The 27,448-nt window shown below is 46.0% G+C and overlaps 1 protein-coding gene across 1 annotated transcript in view; it reads left to right on the top strand.

Annotated features, from left to right (window-relative positions):
• SLC17A8 (solute carrier family 17 member 8) overlaps window positions 1-27,448 on the top strand; it is a 76,950-nt gene that overhangs the window by 35,279 nt on the left and 14,223 nt on the right. The window contains exons 8-11 of the mRNA XM_073545039.1: window positions 9,110-9,259; window positions 10,711-10,843; window positions 13,090-13,200; window positions 23,395-23,522. Of these exons, the coding sequence (XP_073401140.1) occupies window positions 9,110-9,259; window positions 10,711-10,843; window positions 13,090-13,200; window positions 23,395-23,522 (522 nt within the window). The remainder of the gene's footprint in view (window positions 1-9,109; window positions 9,260-10,710; window positions 10,844-13,089; window positions 13,201-23,394; window positions 23,523-27,448) is intronic.

Raw genomic sequence — 27,448 nt, 5'->3', positions numbered from 1 at the left:
AAAGAACAGAATGAGAACTGCATGGAACTTGCTGCTGATGTTGTAAGTGACAAGAATGTGCTGCCAAGTTATTCAAATAAAGTTTCATGTGTTGCATTTGAACCAGACTGTGTCTCAATTCTTGCGGAACCAATTGCAGAAAGGCTTCAGCATCACAGTGGTATCTCTGATGGCGCTACACTGGTGAAAGAATGCTGTTTTAATGTAAGAGGAGGCCAGATCACAGATGCACTGGAGTGCTCGGCCATGACTACAGCCCTGGACCTCACTTACACTTGGCGTAGTAGGCAGAATGCGACTACCTTGCAATGCGGATAAACCGCAAAGAAAGAAGATGTGAATGATGTGAGAGTAAATGCTGTGTTCAGAAAACTTAAAGATGAAGATTTGGTGAATGCTTTTAAAATGCCGGATGTGATTAAAAAATGGACTTGAGTTATACCGTGAAAGAGACTGACATTGTGTTGGCCAAGATGGCGGCCATGAAGATGGCGGGAAATGACGTCGAAGTAGACATGGGCCTTTTCCTTCATCAGCGTTTCAGTACAGTAATGGTGCCAAAATCCACCTGTCGATATTCCCCGGTCTGCCCCTGGTGGGTGCGGATGAAGGAAAGAAGACCTCGCCCTCCCCTAAAGAATTCCAGCAAATGAGTGGAGTTGTTGGAGGTGTCCCCACCTGAAAATGCTGGAGAAAAGATGTCTGGGAAAGTACAGGGCGCAGACTGTTCAACATGTGGCAGATAGTTGCATGGGCTGATGCTCTCAGGACCGGGGTGAAATGGGCCAGAGAATCACCAAACACAGGAAGTCTGAACAGGGAAAATGCTGTGGTACAGGTATGCTGGTGAAAGCATGCTGTTTTCATGTAAGAGGAGGCCAGGGCACAGATGCACCAGAGTGCTTGGCTATGGCTACGGCCCTGGATCTCCCTTACACATATACCTGAGCAATTAGAGCGTATGAACTGCTGCTGTCACAAAGTGTCCATATCTTGATGCCGTACGTTCCTGGCTTACTCGGTATATATTGTGTGAATGGGCACCTACCTCAGAAAGTCACAAGTTGTTCATCCACAGTGACATTGCCACCAGTATTGTATAATTTTGGATGAATCACTATCTATCCATTTATTGCAAACTTCTGTATTAGCGGCTAGTTATCAGAGAATTATCTGATGTCAGCAGAATACACTTTTCCTGCCTGGACAGAAGGCTGCTGGTTTCAAATGCCATTTTTATTTTAAGGCTGGGGTCACACTTGCGCTTGTAATGTGAGAAACTCGCACGAGTCTGCGTCTCAATACCCGGCACTGCTGCCAGCACTCAGGACCGGAGTGTGCGGCTGCATAGAAATACAAATAAACAAATCCACCTAACCATGATTTACAGATCTTCATAATAAATAATCTGCAGCTTCACAAACTTTTTTTTCCACTAGACCCGAACAGTACAGCATTGTTAAATGGGATATACAGTATATTGTACCTTGCCAGTAGGATCAATCTTCCTAAGCCGTCTATATGGGCTTGTAGCTCATAGGAAGCAAAATAAAATTATATGTCGATATCTTTATATCTGTGATCCGATGTCTTATTCCAGAGAAACTCACTTTTTTCTTAAATGTACATGAGTTGTTCAGGAACATGGGCCAGACGCTGATCTGCATGAGAATCTGCCTCCAGAAGTTAATTTATTAAAAGAGGCATTGCAAGTGTGAGATGTAATAATGACTGACAGTCTGTTGTCATAATCACATACAGCTCTGCAGTAAAATCAGAACAGCACAGCAGAACTAATACATTACAGTGGAAGTGAACTATGTCTCATTAAACACATTTGCAGCTTCACTTGTCCCCTCATAGTGCTGTCAAATAAGCTGCAGATCTATGCCTGATTACACAGTACAGCACAGTTGAATCTTGTCGCATTACAAACACAGCAAATACATTTGGAATTGTCTGTTCCACTGCTGTCAGCTCTGCTGTATTGCCCTTCCTCCACACTGGCTGCCTGTGAGATGGAAGCTCAAGCACTATGACCGCAGCTGCAAATGTTATTGTAATGAGACAAACTTCACATCTGCTGCCTATGTTAGCTCTGCTGTACTGTGTTAATTCTGATTACACTGTAGAGCTGTGTGTGATTATGATAGCAGACAGTTATTATAAGTCTCACACTGGTAATTACCACTTTTATTTAAAACTAGTTTAATTCATATAGACAGTCGGTCCACAGTCTGGTATTATTACTGTGCTCAGTCGGTCCACACTTAATGTAAATTATATGGTCAGTCGGTGCACAAGCTATTGTAAATGTTGTGGTAAGTCAGTCCACAGTCTTTTATTATTACTGTGCTAAGTCAGTCCACACCTAGTGTAAATTCTTTGGTCAATTAGTGCACAGTCTACTGTGAGTGTTGTGGTCAGTCAGACGACAGTTTTTATAAATACACTGCTCAAAAAAATAAAGGGAACACTAAAATACCACATCCTAGATATCTGTGAATGAAATATTCCAGTTGAAAATTTTTATTCATTGCATAGTGGAATGTATTCAGAACAATAAACCATAACAATTATCAGTGTAAATCAAAATGAATATCCCATGGAGGTCTGGATTTGGAATCATACTCAAAATCAAAGTGGAAAATCAAATTACAGGCTGATCCAACTTCAGTGGAAATGCCTCATGACAAGGAAAAGGTGCTCAGTATTGCGTGTGGCCTCCACGTCCCTGTATGACCCTCCCTACTGTACAACACCTGGGCATGCTCTTGATGAGGCGGCAGATGGTCTCCTGAGGGATCTCCTCCCAGACCTGGACTAAAGCATCCAACTCCTGGACAGTCTGTGGTGCAACGTGATGTTGGTGGATGGAGCGAGACATGACGTCCCAGATGTGCTCAATCGGATTCAGGTCTGGGGAACGGGCAGGCCAGTCCATAGCTTCAATGCCTTCATCTTGCAGGAACTGCTGACACACTCCAGCCACATGAGGTCTGGCATTGTGCTGCATTAGGAGGAACCCAGGGCCAACCACAACAGCATATGGTCTCAAAAGGGGTCTGAGGATCTCATCTCAGTACCTAATAGCAGTCAGACTACCTCTGGTGAGCACATGGAGGGCTGTGCGGCCCTCCAAAGAAATGCCACCCCACACCATTACTGACCCACTGCCAAACCGGACATGCTGAAGGATGTTGCAGGCAGCAGATCGCTCTCCACGGCGTTTCCAGACTCTGTCACGTCTGTCACATGTGCTCAGTGTGAACCTGCTTTCATCTGTGAAGAGCACAGGGCACCAGTGGCAAATTTGCCAATCCTGGTGTTCTGTTGCAAATGTCAAGTGTTCTGCACGGTGTTGGGCTGTGAGCACAACCCCCATCTGTAGACGTTGGGCCCTCAGACCATCCTCATGGAGTCGGTTTCTAACTGTTTGTGCAGACTCATGCACATTTGTGGCCTGCTGGAGGTCATTTTGCAGGGCTCTGGCAGTGCTCCTCTTGTTCCTCCTTGCACAAAGGCGTAGGTAGCGGTCCTGCTGCTGGGTTGTTGCCCTCCTATGGCCCCCTCCACGTCTCCTGGTGTTACTGGCCTGTCTCCTGGTAGTGACTCCAGCCTCTGGACACTATGCTGACAGACACAGCAAACCTTCTTGCCACAGCTTGCATTGATGTGTCATCCTGGATGAGCTGCACTACCTGAGCCACTTCTGTGGGTTGTAGAGTCCGTTTCACGCTAAGACGAGTGTGAAAGCACAACCAACATTCAAAAATGACCAAAATATCAGCCAGAAAGCATTGGTAATGAGATGTGGTCTGTGGTCCCCACCTGCAGAACAACTCCTTTATTGAGGGTGTCTTGATAATTGTCAATAATTTCCATCTGTTGTCTATTCCATTTGCACAACAGCATGTGAAATTGATTGTCAATCAGTGTTGCTTCCTAAGTGGACAGTTTGATTTCACAGAACTTTGATTTACTTGGAGTTAGATTCTGTTGTTTAAGTGTTCCCTTTATTTTTTTGAGCAGTGTACTTTCCTCAGTCTATGGTCACATAGTGTAAATGCTGTGTTCTGTCAGGATGCGGTCTAGTGTGAATGCTGTAATCAGTCTAGTGTAATCATGGTATTGATTGTTTCACCGCTGAAACAAGTGTAATTTATGAAATACTAGCTAAAGACCCCAGCGTTGCCCAGGCATAGTAACTAACTACGGTTAGTTATAACAAATTATAATGATTATATCTATATATATATAAATCTGAGTATAGAGCCCCGCCCACTCCGCATAGTCACATTCACTATAATATCCCACATCATCCCATCAGCCAGAGCTACCGGACTACTACCCCTAATATCCCACATCGTCCCGTCAGCCAGAGTCACCGGACTACTACTCCTAATATCCCACATCATCCCATCAGCCAGAGCCACCGGACAACTACCACTAATATTCCCACATCATCCCGTCAGAGCCACCGGACTACTACCCCTAATATCCCACATCATCCCGTCAAAGCCACTGGACTACTACCCCTAATATCCCACATCGCTCCGTCAGAGCCACCAGACTACTACCCCTAATATCCCACATCATCCCGTCAGCCAGAGCCACCAGACTACTAACCCTAATATCCCACATCATCCCATCAGCCAGAGCCACCAGACTACTACCCCTAATATCCCACATCATCCCATCAGCCAGAGCCACTGGACTACTACCTCTAATATCCCACCTCATCCCGTCAGCCTGGGGTCAGAACCAGAGCGCTGAGTGGAACGGTCTTAACTTCCATACCGGGGATCCCTTTAAGAGAGGCCAGGCATCAGGACCAGAGTGCTGAGTGGATTTGCCCTGACTTCCATACCAATGATCCCTTTAATAGAAGCCTGGGGTGAGAATCGGAGCACTGAGGGATTTACCTTTACTTCCATACCGGAGATCCCTTTAAGAGAGGCCTGGGGTCAAAACCAAAGCGCTGAGTGGATTTGCCCTCAGACCATCCTCATGGAGTCGGTTTCTAACTGTTTGTGCAGACTCATGCACATTTGTGGCCTGCTGGAGGTCATTTTGCAGGGCTCTGGCAGTGCTCCTCTTGTTCCTCCTTGCACAAAGGCGTAGGTAGCGGTCCTGCTGCTGGGTTGTTGCCCTCCTATGGCCCCCTCCACGTCTCCTGGTGTTACTGGCCTGTCTCCTGGTAGTGACTCCAGCCTCTGGACACTATGCTGACAGACACAGCAAACCTTCTTGCCACAGCTTGCATTGATGTGTCATCCTGGATGAGCTGCACTACCTGAGCCACTTCTGTGGGTTGTAGAGTCCGTTTCACGCTAAGACGAGTGTGAAAGCACAACCAACATTCAAAAGTGACCAAAATATCAGCCAGAAAGCATTGGTAATGAGATGTGGTCTGTGGTCCCCACCTGCAGAACAACTCCTTTATTGAGGGTGTCTTGATAATTGTCAATAATTTCCATCTGTTGTCTATTCCATTTGCACAACAGCATGTGAAATTGATTGTCAATCAGTGTTGCTTCCTAAGTGGACAGTTTGATTTCAAAGAACTTTGATTTACTTGGAGTTAGATTCTGTTGTTTAAGTGTTCCCTTTATTTTTTTGAGCAGTGTACTTTCCTCAGTCTATGGTCACATAGTGTAAATGCTGTGTTCTGTCAGGATGCGGTCTAGTGTGAATGCTGTAATCAGTCTAGTGTAATCATGGTATTGATTGTTTCACCGCTGAAACAAGTGTAATTTATGAAATACTAGCTAAAGACCCCAGCGTTGCCCAGGCATAGTAACTAACTACGGTTAGTTATAACAAATTATAATGATTATATCTATATATATATATATATATATATATATATATATATATATATATATATATATAAATCTGAGTATAGAGCCCCGCCCACTCCGCATAGTCACATTCACTATAATATCCCACATCATCCCATCAGCCAGAGCTACCGGACTACTACCCCTAATATCCCACATCGTCCCATCAGCCAGAGTCACCGGACTACTACTCCTAATATCCCACATCATCCCATCAGCCAGAGCCACCGGACAACTACCACTAATATTCCCACATCATCCCGTCAGAGCCACCGGACTACTACCCCTAATATCCCACATCATCCCATCAAAGCCACTGGACTACTACCCCTAATATCCCACATCGCTCCGTCAGAGCCACCAGACTACTACCCCTAATATCCCACATCATCCCGTCAGCCAGAGCCACCAGACTACTAACCCTAATATCCCACATCATCCCATCAGCCAGAGCCACTGGACTACTACCTCTAATATCCCACCTCATCCCGTCAGCCTGGGGTCAGAACCAGAGCGCTGAGTGGAACGGTCTTAACTTCCATACCGGGGATCCCTTTAAGAGAGGCCAGGCGTCAGGACCAGAGTGCTGAGTGGATTTGCCCTGACTTCCATACCAATGATCCCTTTAATAGAAGCCTGGGGTGAGAATCAGAGCACTGAGGGATTTACCTTAACTTCCATACCGGAGATCCCTTTAAGAGAGGCCTGGGGTCAAAACCAAAGCGCTGAGTGGATTTGCCCTCACTTCCATAATGGGGATCCCTTTAAGAGGGGCCTGGGGTCAGAATCAGAGTGGATTTGCCCTCTCTTCCATACCGGGGATCCCTTTACGAGACCCTGGGGTCAGAACCACAGCGCTGAGTGGAACGGTCCTAACTTCAATACCGGGTATCCCTTTAAGAGAGGCCTGGGGTCAAAACCAACGTGCTGGATGGATTTTCCCTGACTTCCAAACCAATGATCCCTTTATTAGAAGCCTGGGGTCAGAATCAGAGCCCTGAGGGATTTGCCCTAACTTCCCCACTGCCAGAGCCCTGCAAAATGACCTCCAGCAGGCCACAATTGTGCATGTGTCTGCACAAACCGTTAGAAATCAACTACATGAGGATGGTCTGAGGGCCCGATGTCCACAGATGGGGGTTGTGCTCACAGCCCAACACAGTGTGGCCCTCCAAAGAAATGCCACCTCACGTCATTACTGACCCACTGCCAAACCGGTCATGCTGAAGAATGTTGCAGGCAGCAGATCGCTCTCCATGGCGTCTCCAGACTCTGTCACGTCTGTCACATGTGCTCAGTGTAAATCTGCTTTTATCTGTGATGAGCAAAGGGCACCAGTGGCGAATTTGCCAATCCTGGTGTTCTGTGACAAATGCCAAGCGTCCTGCAGGGTGTTGGGCTGTGAGCACAACCCCCATCTGTGGATGTGGGGCTCTCAGACCATACTCATGGAGTCGGTTTCTAACCGTTTGTGCAGACACTTGCACATTTGTGGCCTGCGGGAGGTCATTTTGCAGGGCTCAGGCAGTGCTCCTCCTGTTCCTCCTTGCACAAAGGCTAAGGTAGAGGTCCTGCTGCTGGGTTGTTGCCCTCCTACGGCCCCCTCCACATCTCCTGGTGTACTGGCCTGTCTCCTGGTAGTGACTCCAGCCTCTGGACACTATGGTGCCATACATAGCAAACCTTCTTGCCACATCTTACATTGATGTGTCATCCTGGATGAGCTGCACTACCTGAGCCACTTGTGTGGGTTATAGAGTCCGCCTCATGCTACCACGAGTGTGAAAGCACAACCAACATTCAAAAGTGACCAAAACATCAGCCAGAAAGCATTGGTCTGTGATCCCCACCTGCAGAACCACTCCTTTATTGAGGGTGTCTTGATAATTGCCAATAATTTCCATCTGTTGTCTATTCCATTTGCATAACAGCATGTGAAGTTGATTGTCACAGTGTTGCTTCCTAAGTGGACAGTTTGATTTCACAGAAGTTTGATTTACTTGGAGTTATATTCTGTTGTTTAAACGGAACTTGTCACCTTAATCGCCTGTCATCATAACACACTGCGAGGCGGGATCTGGGGCCTTCGCAACACGCAGGCGCAATTGCCTGATGTCGGTTCTCGGACAGCGCGCACTGTGCATGCCCGAGAACTCTTGTCACAGCGCAGTTGCCGGCATTCAAATCAGGAGGAGGCAGTGACGCACAGGGGCATCATGATGGACAGATGGTGGGCGGCGCCAAGACACCGGACAGGCATGATGGACGGATGGTAGGCGGCTGATACAGGGGGACACACCATACCGATGGGACACATTACAGGTATGAGGAGCTATTTATTAAAGTCAATATTTCAGCGTTACTAGGGGTCAGAAAAAGAAGAGCCACCTTCACAGAATTCAGCCTTAGTGCTGCTGAAGGTGGCTCTTTTAAGGCCCCGTCACACATAAAGATGCACCAGCGATCCCGACAACGATACGACCTTGTCAGGATCGATGGTGAGCTGCCAAACAGGCAGACTCACCAGCGATAAGTACCAGCGAGGACGCTGGTCTCTAAGGTAAATATCGAGGTACTAAGTGGCGTGCGTCACTTAGTTACCCGATGTGTACCTTAGAAACCTGCGCGCTTGCGCCGGGAGCTGATAGCACGCAGGTTTCTAAGGTACACATCGGGTAACTAAGTGACGCACACCGCTTAGTAACCCAATATTTACCTTAGATATCAGCTCCCAGCGCCTGCTTAGAGCGTTGGGAGCCTCGCTGATTGTTGGCTCCCACTGCCACACGCAGCGATGCGCGCTGGCCAGCGGGAGAGCAACGATGAAAAAATGGCCCAGGACGATAGTGCGCGATCAGCGATACCCTGCGGGGGGGCCGATCGCTGATCCCCGTGACACACAGCGATGTCGCTGGTGAGATCGCTGTGGCGTCACAAAATCAGCGATCTCTGACGGGGCCTTAACTGAAAAACTCCCTGGGGGGGCGGGTGACAGGTTCCCTTTAAGTGTTCCGTTTATTTTTTGGGGCAGTGTAGATAAAAGCTGTCATTGTAGGAGAATGACAGCAGATAAAAAAAAAACATTTCATTTGAAAACTTCCGTATTTTCATGCTGTCTAACTAATTAAGGAAGTATAAGGACTTGAGAATACCTCTTTAATGAACAAATTCTGAAGATTTGTATTCTTGCTGTAGTTTACAACCGAGCACATTCAAACATTCCCTTATGCTAGAACTGATATAATAATTTTCTGTTTAATTTGCAGAAATTTAAGACACCTTGGAAGAAATTCTTTACCTCGATGCCAGTCTATGCAATCATAGTTGCAAATTTCTGCCGAAGCTGGACATTTTATTTGCTGCTCATCAGCCAGCCTGCTTACTTTGAAGAGGTGTTTGGCTTCCCAATAAGTAAGGTAAATAAAATGTTTCGCATGTGTGAATGTATGCCTTGCACAAATATGAGAAAAATAAATATGTTCAACATAAGCAGATATTGTTTTACTTGGGCACTTAAAGGGAATCTGTCAGTAGGATCAACTCTCCTAAAGGGTCTGTCACACTAAGCGATATCGCTAGCAATATCGCTATAACTTGTGTCGTAGCAGCGATATTGCTAGCGACATCGCTGTGTCTGATACTTACCTCCGACCGCTCCCCCGCTGCTTATCGCTGATCGCGCGAGAACAGGCTGGACTGTTTCTCGTCGTCAGCTTCCTGCGGTGCTTCCTGTGGAGAGACGAGCGTGGAGCCGGGCGGGAGGACGCAGGATTGCCTAGTGTGACAGGTAAGTAGCAACCCCCGTCCCCAGCGATGTCGCTGGTGAGATCTGCCTGTGTGGCAGCTCACTAGCGACCACTTAGCGATGTACCAGCGATCCTGACCGCGTCATATCGCTGGTTGGGATCGCTGGTGCATCGCTAAGTGTGACAGTACCTTAAGCCATCTATATGGGCATGTAGGTCATAGGAAGCTGAATAACATGATATCTATGATCTTATCTCTTATTCTCAAGAAATCCATGCTTTTCTTAATATGTAAATTATCTGTTTAAGGGAACTTGTCACCACTTTTTGTATCTCTATACAAATGCTCCTGCGCAGCATTCCACAAATGTGTCCATCATCTCCTGACTCTGCAAAAATACCATTTTAATTACTCCCATGAGGACGGTCCGGTCCAATGGGCATCCTATCTGCGATGTCTGTGCCTCCTCTCTGCTCCTGACTGCCGTCCTCTGTATTTCATTGATGTGGTTGACAAATCCTGCATCATCCACATTGCAAAAATGAGCTTTTTCACCTGCGCAGTAGTCACGTAGACCAGCGCAGTTGCATTTTGCACCATCATTCCAACTCCAAAGTACCGTACCATCGGCAGTGATATCACTCGGTGCTTGCTCAGTGATGTTTTATTCTCTGCTCTTTTCAGGGCAGAGCAAAGTGTGCCTTCACGGGCCTGTGAGGTTACTGCACAGGTGAAAAATCTTGTTTTGCTCTCTGGAATATACAGACGGAGGTATACATGGGGAGTCATGAGATGATAGACATGTTTGTGGAAGGCAGAGCAACAGCAGAAAAAGGGGGCATTTGTTCAGAGACACCAAAACTGGTGAAATGTTCCCTTTAATATCTATGGGAGGGACACAGATGAAAATGTGTACAATGATGTTACAAATCGAGCACTATTATGTGGTTGCTCTTGTTCGTTTTTGTCATATTTTGCATATTTTGTTTTTATTTAAAAACCCATTCTTTGTTGAGTTGGGACATTACCATGCTAGCATATAGTCATTTTCAGTAGTGGCCATAAATGACTTTATAAGAAATAACAAAATAGTATTTTTTTTTTTTTTTTTGTTTCTTAGGTTGGTCTACTTTCTGCAGTGCCACATATGGTAATGACAATTATTGTACCCTTTGGGGGACAGTTGGCAGATTTTCTAAGAAGCAGGCAGATACTGAGCACCACAACTGTAAGAAAAATCATGAACTGTGGAGGTATTACATTTCATATTATGTTTTTCTATTTCAATGTTTTTTATTGTATTAACCCACTCACCTTTGGGCCATTTTAAGTTTTTTCATTTTTTGCTCCCCTTGTTCCAAAAGCCATATCTTTTTTATTGTTCCATCAATATAGCTAGATGAGGGCTTGTTTTTTGCAGGACGAGTTGTACTTTTGAATGAAACTATTGATTTTTACCATATAGTCTACTGGAAAATGGGAAAAAAATACAAGTCTGGTGAAATTGCAAAAAATAGAGCAATACTACATTTTTTTTTTTTATTTTTGTTTTATTTACCATGTTCTCTGAATGCTAAAACTGACCTGCCGTTACGATTCTCCAGGTCAGTACGAGTGTGCAGATACCAAACATGCATAGTTTTTTTTATTTAAGTGGTGAAAAAAAATTCAGACATTTTCATGGAAATTTTTTTTTTGCTTTTGTCGCCATTTTCTGAGACTCATAACGTTTTCATTTTATGGGATATGAGTGAGGGCTCATTTTTTGACCCTGGAGCTTAAATTGTGACTGATACCATTTTGGGGTAAAACAATGTTTTTATGGCCTCTTATTGCTTTTTATTGCATTGTTATGGCGGACAAAAAAACTTAATTGTGTCTTTTTTTCCTCATTATGTTACTTACTTTTTGGATTCATTTATTTTAGATTTTGATAGATCAAATTCTATCAAAAATTGTTGGAAACCACCAGTAAGGTCAATAATTCAACTAGTATATCAACAGGGACCCTGTAAGGGTCCCTGTTGATATACTAGAATTTGATAGAGCAGACATTTCTGAACTTAACAAATGTGTATTTTTATTTTTTTTAATTGTTTTATTTTCAATGGGGCAAAAGGAAGGTGATTTGAACTTTTCTGTATTATTTATATTTTTCTTATTTAAAAACTTTATTTGTAACTTTATTTAATAATCCCATTAGGGAACTTGAAGGTGCGATCATCTGATGGCTTGTGCAATACATAGCAGTGCTTTAGCACTGCTGTGTATACAGTCATGGCCGAAAGTGTTGGCACCCTTGAAATTGTTCCAGAAAATTATTATTTATTAATATAGCGCCATTTATTCCATGGCGCTTTACATGTGAGAAGGGGTACACATAATACATACAAGTACAGTAATCTTAGACAATACAAGTCACGACTGTTACAGGATGAGAGAGGACCCTGCCCACAAGGGCTCACAATCTACAAGGGATGGGTGAGGATACAGTAGGCGAGGGTAGAGCTGGTCCTGCAGCGGTTTGGTGGATCGGTGGTTACTGCAGGTTGTAGGCTTGTCGGAACAGGTAGGTCTTCAGGTTCTTTTTGAAGGTTTCCATGGTAGGCGAGAGTCTGATATGTTGTGGTAGAGAGTTCCAGAGTAGTGGTGAAAATGAAGCATTTCTCCCAGAAAATTATTGCAATTACACTTGTTTATTTCCTTTGTGTGTATTGGAACAACACAAAAAAGCAGAAAATAATTGGACATAAATTCACACAACCCCAAAAAAGGTCCGGACAAAATTGTTGGCACCCTCAACCTAATATTTGGTTGCTCACCATTTTGGAATAAATCACTGCAAACAATCACTTCCTATAACCGTTAACAAGCTTCTTACACCTCAGCTGGAATTATGGACCACTCTTCTTTTGCAAACTGCTCCAGGTCTTTCATATTTATGATCTCTCCACAGGTGTTCAATGGGATTTACGGACTCATTGCTGGCCATTTCAGAACTCTCCAGCGCTTTGCAATAATTTTTCTGGGAGAAATACTTCATTTTTTGGAACAATTTCAAGGGTGCTGACAATTTCGGCTATGACTGTACCTAAAATAATGATCTCCTATGAATGCCGGCCATGCCATCAGCAGATCCCCTGTTATCACGACAAACCCATCGGCGCCACTCGATCACATGACATGGGCGTCAATGGGGGGGGGATGAGCGACACGCTTCTGGACGGCTTGAGTAAAATCCCAGTCAGTGATTGAGAGTAGGATTTAGATGGTTAACAAATAATAAATCAGTCATCTTGGGCAAGGAAAGGCAGGGAAACGACATATGACATAAATATATGTCATTAAGGGAATCAAAAATCAGGCAAGCATTTGAGTGAAATTGCTTCAAAGTTGAATATGTTTCTTTACTATTTGCAGGTGACTTTGTATAGTAAATGGTTTAGTTTTCACTCTGTAGTTTTACAAATGGTTATCATTTTTCCTTTTTTCTGTGCAGGCTTTGGAATGGAGGCTACTCTTCTGCTAGTGGTGGGCTATTCTCATACTAAGGTCGTTGCAATTTCATTTCTCGTCCTTGCTGTGGGATTCAGTGGTTTTGCTATATCAGGTGAGAACTGCTGCCTTTATTGCGTTCATATGGTTACGTACTGTTCACACTATTAATGCTAGTTTGTAAGTAGTGTGAGAGTGCACAGTGCTTGTGTAGGGTTTTTCTGTCTGTGTTGTTTAATGGGAATCTGTCACCAGGTTTTTGCCACTAATCTGAGAGCAGCATAATGTAGAGACAGAGACCCTTACTCCAACAATATGTGTCTGATTGGGCTGCTTGCTGTAGTTTTCATAAAAGTTTTTTTTTTATCAGCAGTAAATTATCACTAGAGGACTAGTAAAACCTGCTCCATATTCATGAGATCTGTGTAACCGCGCCCCTACCTCTGTTTAGCAGGTTTTTGCCTATGCACAGTGTACACTGCTGCCAATCAGTGGTGTGGGCGGGGTTATACAGAGCTCAGCATTCAGAGAGCTGCTAGATTTGCAATTTCTCCTAAGTACGCCGATACCCCTTATGTGTGGAAAAGCCACTGTTTGGGTGCATGGTAGGGCTCAGAAGGGAGGGAGCACCGTTTGACTTTTTGAACACAAAATTGGCTGTAATCAATGGTGGTGCCATGTCGCGTTTGGAAACCCCTGATGTACCTAAACAGTGGAAACCCCCCAATTCTAACTCTAACCTCAACACACTCCTAACCCTTATCTCAACCCTAACCATAGCCTTAACCACAACCATAACCTTAACCACAACCCTAACCCCAACACACCCCTAACTCTAATCCCAACCCTAACCATACTCCTAACCACAAACCTAACCCTAACACACCCCTAACCCTAATCCCAACCCTAACCATAATCCCAACCATAACCAGAACCCTAGCCCAACCCTAGTCCTATATTTAGCCCAACCTACTTTAGCCCAACCTACTTTAGCCCAATTCACTTTAGCCCAACTCTAACCCTAATGGAAAAGTGGAAATAAATACCGGTACTTTTTTATTTTTAGCTAACTAAGGGGGTGATGAAGGGGGGTTTGATTTACTATTTTTTTTATTTTGATCATTGTGATAGGGTCTATCACAGTCATCAAAATGAACCAATAGGAAAAATTTCCTATTGTTGCCGGGTGCTGGACAGCAGATCTTGGAAGGTACACTGCGCATGCGTCCGCAATTTTCTCTCGGAAGAAGACGCTGGCGACCTGGGGGACTTCATGGGGGGTTGCAGGGACAACGGAAGTACCAGGGGGATTGGGGGGACCCTATTTCTCTCTCCTCTGATTTGCGATCACATCAGAGGAGAGAGAAATCAATTGGAAAATCTGACTTTTTTTTTGCGGACACAGTTATATCGTTCATAACGGCGATCGCAACACCAAGGTCAGTAAAAACCGATCCGAATCATGTTCCCCGGGGTCGAGGCCCTGGAGAAATTCTGAATCTGGGAGCCCTATATCCTTATTCCTCAGCACCATTAAAAAGCGGCGCTGTGGTTTAAGTATTCTTAACTGCCGCCGTTAAAAGGCGTATCGGCGGTCGTTAAGGGCTTAAAAACAAAACGTTCAGTCATTAAGATATGTCAGAGATTTTATTCAGAGGATGCCTTTGTGCAGAGACCTTCATCAATCCGTAAAATGATAACTAGGTGAATAGCACTTTGCTGAGTGCTTCTGTTCCGATCACCGGCAGAGCATGGGAGAATGATGAGAGCTGTGTTAGCACCTGGCACCGGGGAACAGCCCAACCGTGTTGTACGTATGCGGTTGTACGTATGCGGCACACATAGGCCACATGTGTGCCGCAAGTATTACACACACAGACACTGACATCTCCGGTACCGGAAATATCAGGACGTGTGAAAGAGGCCTTATAGCGGATTTTTATGTTTGGCAGCTGTCACATGCTAAAAGACGCTTTTTATTGCAAAAAAATAGCTTTTGCATCACCACATTTTGAGAGCTATAAATTTTCCAAATTTTGGCCCACAGAGTCATGTGAGGTCTTTTTTTTTTTTTTTTGTGGGACAAGCTGACATTTTTATTGGTACCATTTTCGGGTACGTGACATTTTTTGATCACTTTCTATTCCGATTTTTGGGAGACTGAGTAAAACCCAGCAATTCATGAGTTTATTTTTTTTTTGTGTCGGGGGGGGGGGGGGGACGTATATACCGTTCCGTGTGTGGTAAAATTGATAAGGCAGTTTCATTCTTCGGGTCAGTACGATTACAGCGATACCGCATTCATATTTTTTTTATGTTTTCATATAGTAAAAGCTATTTTATATAAAAAATAATTATTTTTGCATCGCTTTATTCTGAGAGCTGTAACTTTTTTATTTTTCCGGAGATGGAGCTATATGGGGGCTTGTGTTTTGTGGGACAAGATGACGGTTTCAGCGGTTCCATGTTTATTTGTAGCCATCTTTTTGATCATGTGTTATTCCACTTTTTGTTCGGCGGTTTGATAATAAAGCATTGTTTTTTGCCTTTTTTTTAATGGTGTTCACTAAAGGGGTTAACGAGTGGGACAGTTTTGTAGGTCGGGTCGTAACGGATGTGGTAATACCAAATATGTGTGCTTTTATTGTTTAAATTTTTTCATTCAAATATTTATTTAGTGATAGAATATATATATTGATTTTTTATAATTTTTAAAAAAATATTTTTACAATCATTTTAATTTTTTTTTTTTTACTTTATTCTATCTTTTACACTGTCCCACTATAGGACAATCATTTTTTGCATGCTGATCGCTTCTATAGCATGCAGATGAAGCAGCATCTGCATGCTATAGAAGCTGTCAGCGCTGCATTTACTACACACTGCTGCAAGACTTCCTGATCATGCACTGCGCATGACTGGGAAGTTTCTTAGCTCTGGTAACCCGGATGTCATCATGAAGACATCGGGTTTCCATGGCAGCAATCGTGACCCCGCATCATGCCGCAGGGTCTCTGATCCAAAGGCAGAGGGGCTGTCAGCCCTCTGCCTGCTCCAGGAATGCTGTGATCACTCCAGGCACCTAGTGCCAGTCGTCAGCTGTGAGAATCAGCTGACATTCGGCTGCGCACCCCCCGTGATGTACTCTTCAGTCCATGGTCAAATTGGCCCAGGATACATGGATGGAATAGTACGTCTAATGTCAGAAAGGGGTTAATGTTCTGGCGGAGGGAAGGAGGTTGTCACTCAGGAATTTATGGTACATGGCTCTATCCATTCTCCCACTGATGCGAGGAAGTAGTCTTGTGCCCCTAACAAAGAAAACCCCCCACAACATAATGTTTCCACCTTCATGCTTGACAGTGGGGGCGGTGTTCTTTGGGTCATAGGTAGCATTTCGCTTCCTCTATACACGGAAAGTTGAGTTAATGCCAAAGAACTCAATTTTTGTCTCATCTGACCACAGCACCTTCTTCCAATCATTCACAGAATCATCCAGGTGTTCAGTAGCAAACTTCAGACGGGCCTGCACATGTATCTTCTTGAGCAGGGGGACATTGTGGGCCCTGCAGGATTTTAAACCTTTACGGCATAATGTGTTACCAATGGTTTTCTTGGTGACTGTGGTCCCAGCTGCCTTGCGATCCCCTCATTTAGTTTTAGGCTGATCTCTCACCTTCCTCATAATCAAGGCTAACCCACGAGGTGAGATTTTGCATGATACCCAGATCAATGTTGATTGACAGTAACATAGTTAGCAAGGCCGAAAAAAGACATTTGTCCATCTAGTTCAGCCTATATTCCGTCAGCATAAATCCCCAGATCTGCGTCCTTCTAAAGAACCTAATAACTGTAAGATACAATATTGTTATGCTCCAGGAAGACATCCAGGCTTCTCTTGAACCCCTTAACTGAGTTCGCCATCACCACCTCCTCAGACAAGGAATTCCAGATTCTCACTGCCCTAACAGTAAAGAATCCTCTTCTATGTTGGTGGAAAAACCTTCTCTCCACCAGACGCAGAGAATGCCCCCTTGTGACCATCACCTTCCATGGTATAAACAGATCCTCGGAAAGATATTTGTATTGTCCCCTTGTCATTTTGTATTTCTTCCATTTTCTTACTATTGCAACAACAGTTGTCTCCTTCTCACCCAGTGTCTTTCTTATGGTTTTGTAGCCCATTCCAGCTTTGTGCAGGTCTATGATCTTGTCCCTGACATCCTTATAAAGCTCTTTGGTCTTGCCCATGTTGTAGAGGTTAGAGTATGACTGATTAATGGAGTCTGTGGACAGGAGTCTTTTATAAAGTTGACTACAGTATGTAAGACTGCTGTCTTTAATACAGGTAACAAGTTGATTAGAAGTGTCTAACTGGTCTGTAGGAGCCAAAACTCTTAATGGTTGGTAGGGGATCAAATACCTATTTCTCACTGCAAAATGCAAATAAATGTATATAATTTATGCAATGTGATTTTCTGGATTTTAGTTTTGATATTCTATCTCTCAATGTTAAAATTAACCTACTCTTAAAATTATAGACTGTTCATGTCTTTGTCAGTGGGCAAACTTACAAAATCAGAAAGGGATCAAATAACTATTTCCTTCACAGTAAATCTCCATTGACACAGGGAATTTTTGGATTGTTGCTAACATTTGCAATTGTGCTCAAAAGTTTATAGAGCACCCGCCAGGGCCTTGGGGTACTCGGTACCGGACCACTTCTTAAAGGGGCAGTGTCACAGTGGCGGTGACCCGGTCCAATATATTTACAAGGGATGAAAATAAAGAGTTTTGTAATGAGTGTTCATGACGCAACCTGTGGTATCTGGTCAGAGGTGACCAGCGCTGCAGTGCACATCCTCTGGGACTGATGATGGAATGCAGCAGAGTTGGAATAGCGCTCCACAGGCAGAGCTTAGTCTCAGGGCAGTGGTAGTAGAAGTTGAGGGAGATGGTGATGTAGTGTGAAGCAAGGGATGAAGCAGTGCTGAGTAGGTGACGCAGGAAGAGAACAGAGGACACAGCTGAATGCAGTTCCAAAGCTTTACCCACATTTCTGGTGCACACAGATGCCGCTTGGTGCTACGTCCTCCATGTGAAGGATCCAGCCAACCTCCAGGCAGATAGAGAACACCTTTCCAAAACTCCCTGTCAGTATGTGCCTTCCCTGGCCATCTCGCAGTGCTGATTTCCACTTCTCTTCCTTCCCAGCACCTCACAGTCAGTGTCCCAGGCCAGCAGCTGTGGATCCTGTCAGATAACGTGCCTACTGCGTTTCCTTTATCCTATCTGGCTACCTTTTCGGAGAAGATAACTGTGGTAGTTGGCTGTGGCCCCTAAAGTTGCCACAGCTGTCGGCTTTCTAGCTGAGTCCTGTTGTCCACTCCACTAGGCTAGGGGCCAAGACCCTTCTGCGACCTGGACTTCCCCCACCTGACATCCGTCATTGTGGAATGAGCCCCATGGGGTAGAACTTGCTCAGCCCGTGCCTCTGGGACTCCCTTTCCCCTTCAGGGAGCTTCCTTCAGTCCCTACCAGCAGCCCCTCAGACCAGGAGTCTGCTGCACAAATCTATCCCTTTCCTCCTTCCCCTATGGGAGGGTTGCCTATGCATGTCTTTCCCCTTTTTCCCTAAGGGAAGGCTCCTCTAACTTCCCTCTATTCTCCCGTTCTAACTCTAAAGGTCCACCCACCTTCTAACACCCTTTCCTAGCCAGCAGGGCTGGTGAAGCACAGCACCTGCTGCTATATTGTGTGATGGATGCAGTGTTGTGTCAGAGCTAGGTCAGGTGTCTCCATCTTACCTGAAAGGTGGGATACTACACCTCTGGGTGAGGTGCAGTACCGCTGTGACGACTGGACCCTCAGGGGTGCCACATTTAAATACCCCGGCAGAATTTTTGCTTTCTTGGCAGAGAATATGAACGATAACACCAAAACTTTTTCTCCACTCATGGTTAGTGGTTCGGTGAAGCCATTTATTGTCAAGCTACTGTGTTTTCTCTTTTTAAATCATAATAACAACCCAAAATATCCAAATGACCCTGATCAAAAGTTCACATACCCTGGTGATTTTGGCCTGATAACATGCACAGAAGTTGACACAAATGGGTTTGAATGGCTACTAAAAGTAACATCCTCACTTGTGACCTGTTTGCTTGTAATCAGTGTGTGAGCATAAAAGCTGAGTGAGTTTCTGGCATCCAGACAGACTCTTGCATCTTTCATCCAGCCACTGACATTTCTGGATTGTGAGTAATGGGGAAAACAAAAGAACTGTCAATGATTCTACAGGAAAAGGTAGTTGAACTGTATAAAACAGGAAAGGGATACAAAAAGATATCAAAGGAATTGATAATGGCAGTCAGCAGCATTCAAACTGTGATTAACAAATGGAAAATCAGGGGCTCTGTAAAAAGAAAGCCATGGTCAGGTAGACCAACAAAAATTTCATCCACAACTGCCAGGAAAATTGTTCGGGATGCAAGGAAAAACCCACAAATAACATCAGCTGAAATACTGGACTCTCTGAAAACTAGAGGTGTGGCTGTTTCAAGATACACAATAAGGAGGCACTTGTACAAAAATTATCTGCATGGTCGAGTTGCCAGAAGAAAACCATTACTTTGCAAATGCCACAAAGTATCTTTCATAAAATATGCAAAACAGCACAGAGACAAACCTCAGAACTTCTGGAATAAGGTCATTTGGAGCGATGACACCAAAATTGAACTTTTTGGCCACACCATAAATATTACATTTGGAGAGAGGTCAACAAGGCCTATGATGAAAGGAACACCATTCCTACTGATGTTTTGGGGATGCGTGAGCTACAAAGGCTCAGGAAACTTGGTCAAAGTTAAAGGAAAGATAAATGCAGCACGTCATCAGCAAATACTGGAGGCAAATTTGCAATCTTCAGCTTGGAAGCTGCGCATGGGACATACTTGGACGTTCCAACATGACAATGATCCAAAACACAAGGCCAAGTCGACCTGTCATTGGCTACAGCAGAACAAAGTGAAGGTTCTGGAGTGGCCATCTCAGTCTCCTGAACTCAATATCATTGTGCCACTCTGGGGAGATCTCAAGTGCGCAGTTCATGCTAGACAGCCCATTAATTTACAGGAACTGGAGGCTTTTTGCCAAGAGGAGTGGGCAGCTTTACCATCTGAGAAAATAAAGAACCTCATCCAAAACTACCACAAAAGACTTCAAGCTATCATTGAGGATAGAGGGGGCAATACATGGCATTAAGAAATGGGGTATGTGAACTTTTGATCAGGGTCATTTGGATGTTTTGGTTTGTCATTATGATTTAAAAAGAGAAAACACATTAGTTTGACAATAAATGGCTTCACCCAACCACTAACCATGAGTGGAGAAAAAGTTTTGGTGTTATCATTTATATTCTCTGAAAAAAGGACAAGAAAGGAAAAATCTGCTGGGGTATGTAAACTTTGAGCACAACTGTACATTGGAATTCATATATTTATTTTCTATCTGTTAGGCGTCGGATTCCTGGCACTGCACAGCGGGAATCCAGAGCCAGACATCCTGCGGTCTCCCATTCCTCTCCGACCGCTCGGACTCCTGCTCAGCAATCTCGGCTGGCCAGGCATCTCCCTCTGACTCGTTCTGTGAGCCTGGATGTTGCTGCCACCTCTGGTGCAGCAATGGTGACGCAACCTGCTTTGCAGGGAACTGCTCCCGAGGCTAAGTCCTCATGCCGTGCTACTAGGCATGCCCACAACTTGTCCTCTCAGTGGAGAGCAGGGGTCACATGTGCAGGTCCTATGTCGGATCTGATTGGTCCTTCCTATAGTACTGGAAGGTCCCGGAAGCGCATGGCTATAAAAAGCCCGCATGGCGGCTCGGCCATGCGCTAGTGTAGCATATTATGCTGTGTTTGTATGGTGATGGATGCATGGACTGGTGACTGACTCATTTGAAACCCCTTCCCTCGGTTATTACGAATGGTGACAGATTGTTGGGTAGTCAGCTCCAGGTTGTGGCCAGCTACACGCCACTGTGCCTCCTGCACGATACACTAGTGTCCGACGGTGCTCGGTCGTTCCGGCGCCGTCGCTCAGCAGCGATAGTTATTGCCGTGCTGCGGTTGCAGCGTTCTTGGCGTCTGCGGTTGCAGCGTCATTCGCTGGGTATCCTGTGGAGTAAACAGGGCCAGCGTCCTCATACAACTCTGTTGTTTTAGCGACTCTGTGTGTGAACAGAGCCGCACTTAGCGTTCGGGTGACGTTAACCCGAGCGCAGTACCTCACCTTTCGGTGCATCCGCCATTACTCAGCAGCGGTCTTGTCACCTACCGCACGGTGGACCCCGGGCGGCGAACGCACCTCCTATTATTTATATCTGGTGCGTTCCGCCGACCCTAACACTATCTACTTTATGGGACAACCCATTTAAGTTTTTAAACATCTCGGTCTAGATGCTGAAACTCCCATTTATTACAGAATGAAGGGGTGGAAGGGCTTGCTTGACTTAGTATTGTGGATTTTTGGTGGCCGTCCATTCAATAAGTTAGCTGGAAATTGTAAGTCCCATAAGATGCTTTTAGAAGCTTGGCCCCAAATCAATGAAACATAGTTTGAATCGTTTATAGTTATTTTATTATGCTGTTAGATATTACAGCCTTGTTCTGCTCTCACCATTCTATTGGGTTCTGTTTAAATATTTTTTTTTTTCCTACCTGAAGCCTGTATTAATCCACCCTGAACAGATTTCATCCCCCACTTTGCATCTATTTTAATTATTCTATGTTGCAGATGCTGAAAAAGATACATTAACACGATGAGTTGTAATTAAATGTCAATCAGTGTTGCCTCCTGTTTTCATTTCTTCAAACAAAGAAACGAATATTTGACATTGTTATAATTAATGAATGTTGTGCTTGATAACATCGGAGTGATCAGCCGGTTACAGAATCTGATTGTAGAATGTAAATAATATTGGCTCCATTGTGATGTTTTCGTGCCAGACCTACAATGTGATACTGATTAGTAAATCAGAGCTAAGATGCCAGGAGCTGCCATTAGAATCCTTTTTCTCTTTCTCATTATGGCATTAGCACATTTTCTAATAATGTTAATATCTGTGCTGAAAGATAATGTGAAGATTAAAGGGAATCTGTCACCAGGTTTTTCCCATATTAAGCAGGGCCAGCATCTATTCGCACTCTGTTACAGCATTCTAGAATTCTGTCTATAAGTCCCCAGTGCACTCTCTATATTACAAAAAATAGCTTGAGTTATACTCACCTCCGGTCCGATGGCCATCGCTGTTCTTGATGCAGAGCCTCCTCATTTCTTGTGGTCGTTGTCCTACTTCTGGCTTCACGTGGATGTCCTCCATCGCGTTCCTGCACAGGAGCAGTTCTCTCTGCCCTGCGCATGCGTGGGGAAAGGCCAAAGAGGGCAGGCGCATGTGCACTACAATACTTTGCTCTCCCCTCAGCAGGGCAGAGAAGTACACCTGTGCAGGAGTGCGATGGAGGACACTGTGTGGATAATGCAGAACACATCATCCACACTAAGCAAGAAGAGAGAAGGTGCCGGATCAAGAACAGCGACATTCATCGGAAAGGGACCGCTCTTTGGGTGAGTATAATAAAATATATTTTCTGTTTTATGGAGAGCGCATTGGGGACTTGTATACACAGCCTTCTAGAATGCTGTAACAGAGAGCATACAGGTGCTGGACATACTTTATATGGGAAAAACCTGGTGACAGGTTCCCTTTAAGGATGATATGATAGATTGCAGTAAAAGTGATGTACATGTTACAATTTTTTAAAATTAAATCCGATACTATCGTTAAAACTGTGTGGTTCATAGAGTAGATGTCCTACTTATCAATGCCATTAAAACCTATCAATGAAATTAAGAATGGTTTAAAATTTTCAAAAGTGTGTCATTCATTGTCTAGGGGACGGTCAGAGATAGCCAAGTCATGTGAGTCCCATACACAATGACCGTCAGCATGCATTTTCAGCCATGAGACCCATGTTTTAGTGATTGATGTGACCCTCAGGAATCCATTGAAACCATGTTTTATTCATTCTTTACAACTAAAAGTAAAAAAAGGAGCAACTTGGCAAACAGCCATGATTAGAATATTAGAATAAGTCTCTACTACAGGCTGCACGCATCACAATTTTCAGATTTATATTGTGAAAATATTTAGAAAACCATGTATCGTTTCCTTTACTCTTCACAAATACTTGCTTCTTTGTGTCGGTATATCACATAAAATGAGACTCTTTTTACCAAACTTTCTCTTGTTGCAGGCTTTAATGTCAACCATCTGGACATCGCACCAAGATATGCCAGTATTCTTATGGGGATATCTAATGGTGTTGGAACCTTATCTGGAATGGTGTGCCCACTTATTGTGGGTGCTATGACCAGACATAAGGTAAAAGTCAGCAGTGCAATGTCAATGTAAATGGAAAACGTGCTAATAGTGTCACAGCTTTGATCGTATAGCAGCAGTATTAGATTCTCGAATGTAATTGTGTAAGTTATACTGCTTTACAGGAACCATGGAGGTATACACTAATATGCAATTTATACATCCCTTTATATACCAATGGTTCTACGGATACATGATTTTTAGGATAACATAAAACATTTGTTATCCTCTTCTTAGTTTAGGGGGCTTTTATATGTTACAAACCACCTATATAAAATTGACCCGTGTCAGGACTATCAATGATCCATTTTCACCATTGGAGATAATTTTTCTTGTTTTGATTAAAGCTACTTATGTGGGCTTTGATTTTTCTTTGCATTTCTGCTTGTTTTGGGTAGTCGGTTTTATATTATGCTACTTGTGTCGCTGCAATAATTTTATGTAATATTTATTAATGATTATTATAGTGCTTGAAAAAACCACTTTATTGTAATCCGAGCGCTGCTAACTTATTCTTACTATTCAGTTGATTTTCCGCAATTAATGCGGCCCGAACCGCTACACGCACAGACTCCGTTGAGGTGTCATTTCAAAGCCAGCGTCCATGAGTGGTGTGCTAAGTATTTTTTGTGTCGATCGGATTTGTAGTTTTTGCGCAATTTGTGTTAGAAATTTTTTTTTCCCGTCATTGGAATGCTTTTCAATGGGGAAATGTTGCCGTAGACAAAACATGCCCTGAGGCGATAGAAATGACAGTTAAGCTCATTGATATGCGCAGGCAGTTACTATGCCAACGCCTACGAACTTCACATGACCTCTCCAGGACACAGATTCTGGCAGATAATATCAGCTCTTAAATCGAAACCCACAGCACAAATGCAAATCTAGCTTCATCACATGACGCATGCCCCTGAGAGAGAATGTGCGCCAAAGTGGATTTAGAAGCCCAGTGAGCCAAACTGGCTCTTAAAGGGCCGACGCGCCTAAGTGATTCTTAAAGGGCCGGAGCGCCAAATCGAAATCTGAGTGACCCCATGCTCCAAATCGGAGGCTGATCGACCCTGGCCTACAAATCGGAGGCTGAGCCACCCTGGCCTCCAAATCGGACCCAGAGTGGCCCCGCTCACCAAATCGGACCCAGAGTGGCCCCGCTCACCAAATCGGACCCAGAGTGGCCCCGCTCACCAAATCGGACCCAGAGTGGCCCCGCTCACCAAATCGGACCCAGAGTGGCCCCGCTCACCAAATCGGACCCAGAGTGGCCCCGCTCACCAAATCGGACCCAGAGTGGCCCCGCTCACCAAATCGGACCCAGAGTGGCCCCGCTCACCAAATCGGACCCAGAGTGGCCCCGCTCACCAAATCGGACCCAGAGTGGCCCCGCTCACCAAATCGGACCCAGAGTGGCCCCGCTCACCAAATCGGACCCAGAGTGGCCCCGCTCACCAAATCGGACCCAGAGTGGCCCCGCTCACCAAATCGGACCCAGAGTGGCCCCGCTCACCAAATCGGACCCAGAGTGGCCCCGCTCACCAAATCGGACCCAGAGTGGCCCCGCTCACCAAATCGGACCCAGAGTGGCCCCGCTCACCAAATCGGACCCAGAGTGGCCCCGCTCACCAAATCGGACCCAGAGTGGCCCCGCTCACCAAATCGGTCTCCGAGGGGCCCCGCCCACCAAATCGGTCTCCGAGGGGCCCCGCCCACCTATTCAAGCCCTGAGGAGCCCAGGCCGCCGAATTGGATCCTGAGGGGCCCCACCCACCAAATCAGACCCGGGGGGCCCCACAGGCCAAAGTGACCTCTGAGAGGCACCCACAGTTAAAGCAGATCTTGAGTTGAAAGTCTTGCAGGGGCAGCAGTCAAGTCTCTCTTAAAGGGGCAGCCCGGGCACCATTTCAAAGCACTATCTGTACTTCCTTCAGGAAATGCACATCTAGTTCTGCTTCTTCTTCTTATTATTATTATTCAGTTGATTTCCACAAGTAAGGCCGGTTTCACATTAGCGCATTTTCAGCGCGCGCACGGCCGGGGGTAGCTCCGCCCCCGAGCCGGCTCTCTGCCCGGCGTGCCCGCCCCTTGCTTGTAGCGCCGCCTCCTAGCGGACAGCGGCGCCTGCGATCGGCGCACCCTATCTTTAGCATAGGGTGCGCCGATCGTGCGCAGGCCGTGCGCTAGTTGCGCTTTGACCTGCGCTGCGCACTTTTGACGGTGCGCCGTGCGCGCCAAAATCAAACTTTTCGGATTTTGGCGCGCACGGCGCACCGTCAAAAGTGCGCAGCGCAGGTCAAAGCGCAACTAGCGCACGGCCTGCGCACGATCGGCGCACCCTATGCTAAAGATAGGGTGCGCCGATCGCAGGCGCCGCTGTCCGCTAGGAGGCGGCGCTACAAGGAAGGGGCGGGCACGCCGGGCAGAGAGCCGGATCGGGGGCGGAGCTACCCCCGGCCGTGCGCGCGCTGAAAATGCGCTAATGTGAAACCAGCCTAATGCGGCCCGAACCGCTACGCGCACAGACTCCGTTGAGGTGTCATTTCGAAGCCAGCGTCCACGAGTGGTGTGCTATTTTTCGTGTCGATCGGATTTGTAGTTTTTGCGCAATTTGTGTTTGAAAAAACATTTTCCCGTCATTGGAATGAATTGCCTCAATGCTTTTCAATGGGGAAATTTTGCCACAGACAAAACATGCCCTGAGGCGATTGAAATGGCAGTTAAGCTCATTGATATGCGCAGGCACACCCAGTTACTATGCCAACGCCTATGAACTTCATATGACCCCCCAGGACACAGATTCTGGCATATAATATCAGCTCTTAAAGCGAAACCCACAGCACAAATGCAAATCTAGCTTCATCACATGACGCATGCCCCTGAGAGAGAATGTGCGCCATAGTGGATTTAGAAGCCCAGTGAGCGAAACTAGCTCTTAAAGGGCCGACGCGCCAAAGTGATTCTTAAAGGGCCGGCGCACCGAAATGAGGCTTAAAGGGCCGGCACGCCAAATCGAAAGCTGAGTGACCCCAGGCTCCAAATCGGAGGCTGATCCACCCCGACCTCCAAATCGGAGACTGAGCCACCCCGGCCTCCAAATCGGAGGCTGAGCCACCCCGGCCTCCAAATCGGAGGCTGAGCCACCCCGGCCTCCAAATCGGAGGCTGAGCCACCCCGGCCTCCAAATCGGAGGCTGAGCCACCCCGGCCTCCAAATCGGAGGCTGAGCCACCCCGGCCTCCAAATCGGAGGCTGAGCCACCCCGGCCTCCAAATCGGAGGCTGAGCCACCCCGGCCTCCAAATCGGAGGCTGAGCCACCCCGGCCTCCAAATCGGAGGCTGAGCCACCCCGGCCTCCAAATCGGAGGCTGAGCCACCCCGGCCTCCAAATCGGAGGCTGAGCCACCCCGGCCTCCAAATCGGAGGCTGAGCCACCCCGGCCTCCAAATCGGAGGCTGAGCCACCCCGGCCTCCAAATCGGAGGCTGAGCCACCCCGGCCTCCAAATCGGAGGCTGAGCCACCCCGGCCTCCAAATCGGAGGCTGAGCCACCCCGGCCTCCAAATCGGAGGCTGAGCCACCCCGGCCTCCAAATCGGAGGCTGAGCCACCCCGGCCTCCAAATCGGAGGCTGAGCCACCCCGGCCTCCAAATCGGAGGCTGAGCCACCCCGGCCTCCAAATCGGAGGCTGAGCCACCCCGGCCTCCAAATCGGAGGCTGAGCCACCCCGGCCTCCAAATCGGAGGCTGAGCCACCCCGGCCTCCAAATCGGAGGCTGAGCCACCCCGGCCTCCAAATCGGAGGCTGAGCCACCCCGGCCTCCAAATCGGAGGCTCATCCACCCCGGCCTCCAAATCGGAGGCTCATCCACCCCGGCCTCCAAATCCGAGGCTCATCCACCCCGGCCTCCAAATCGGAGACTCATCGACCACGGCCTCCA

The sequence above is a fragment of the Dendrobates tinctorius genome, unplaced genomic scaffold (genome assembly GCF_039654945.1).
Source record: "Dendrobates tinctorius isolate UK_male_01 unplaced genomic scaffold, ASM3965494v1 ptg000139l, whole genome shotgun sequence".
NCBI classification, from domain to species: Eukaryota; Metazoa; Chordata; class Amphibia; order Anura; family Dendrobatidae; genus Dendrobates; species Dendrobates tinctorius.
Note: the sequence above shows the minus strand (reverse complement) of the source record. Positions and strands in the feature narration are given on the sequence as shown.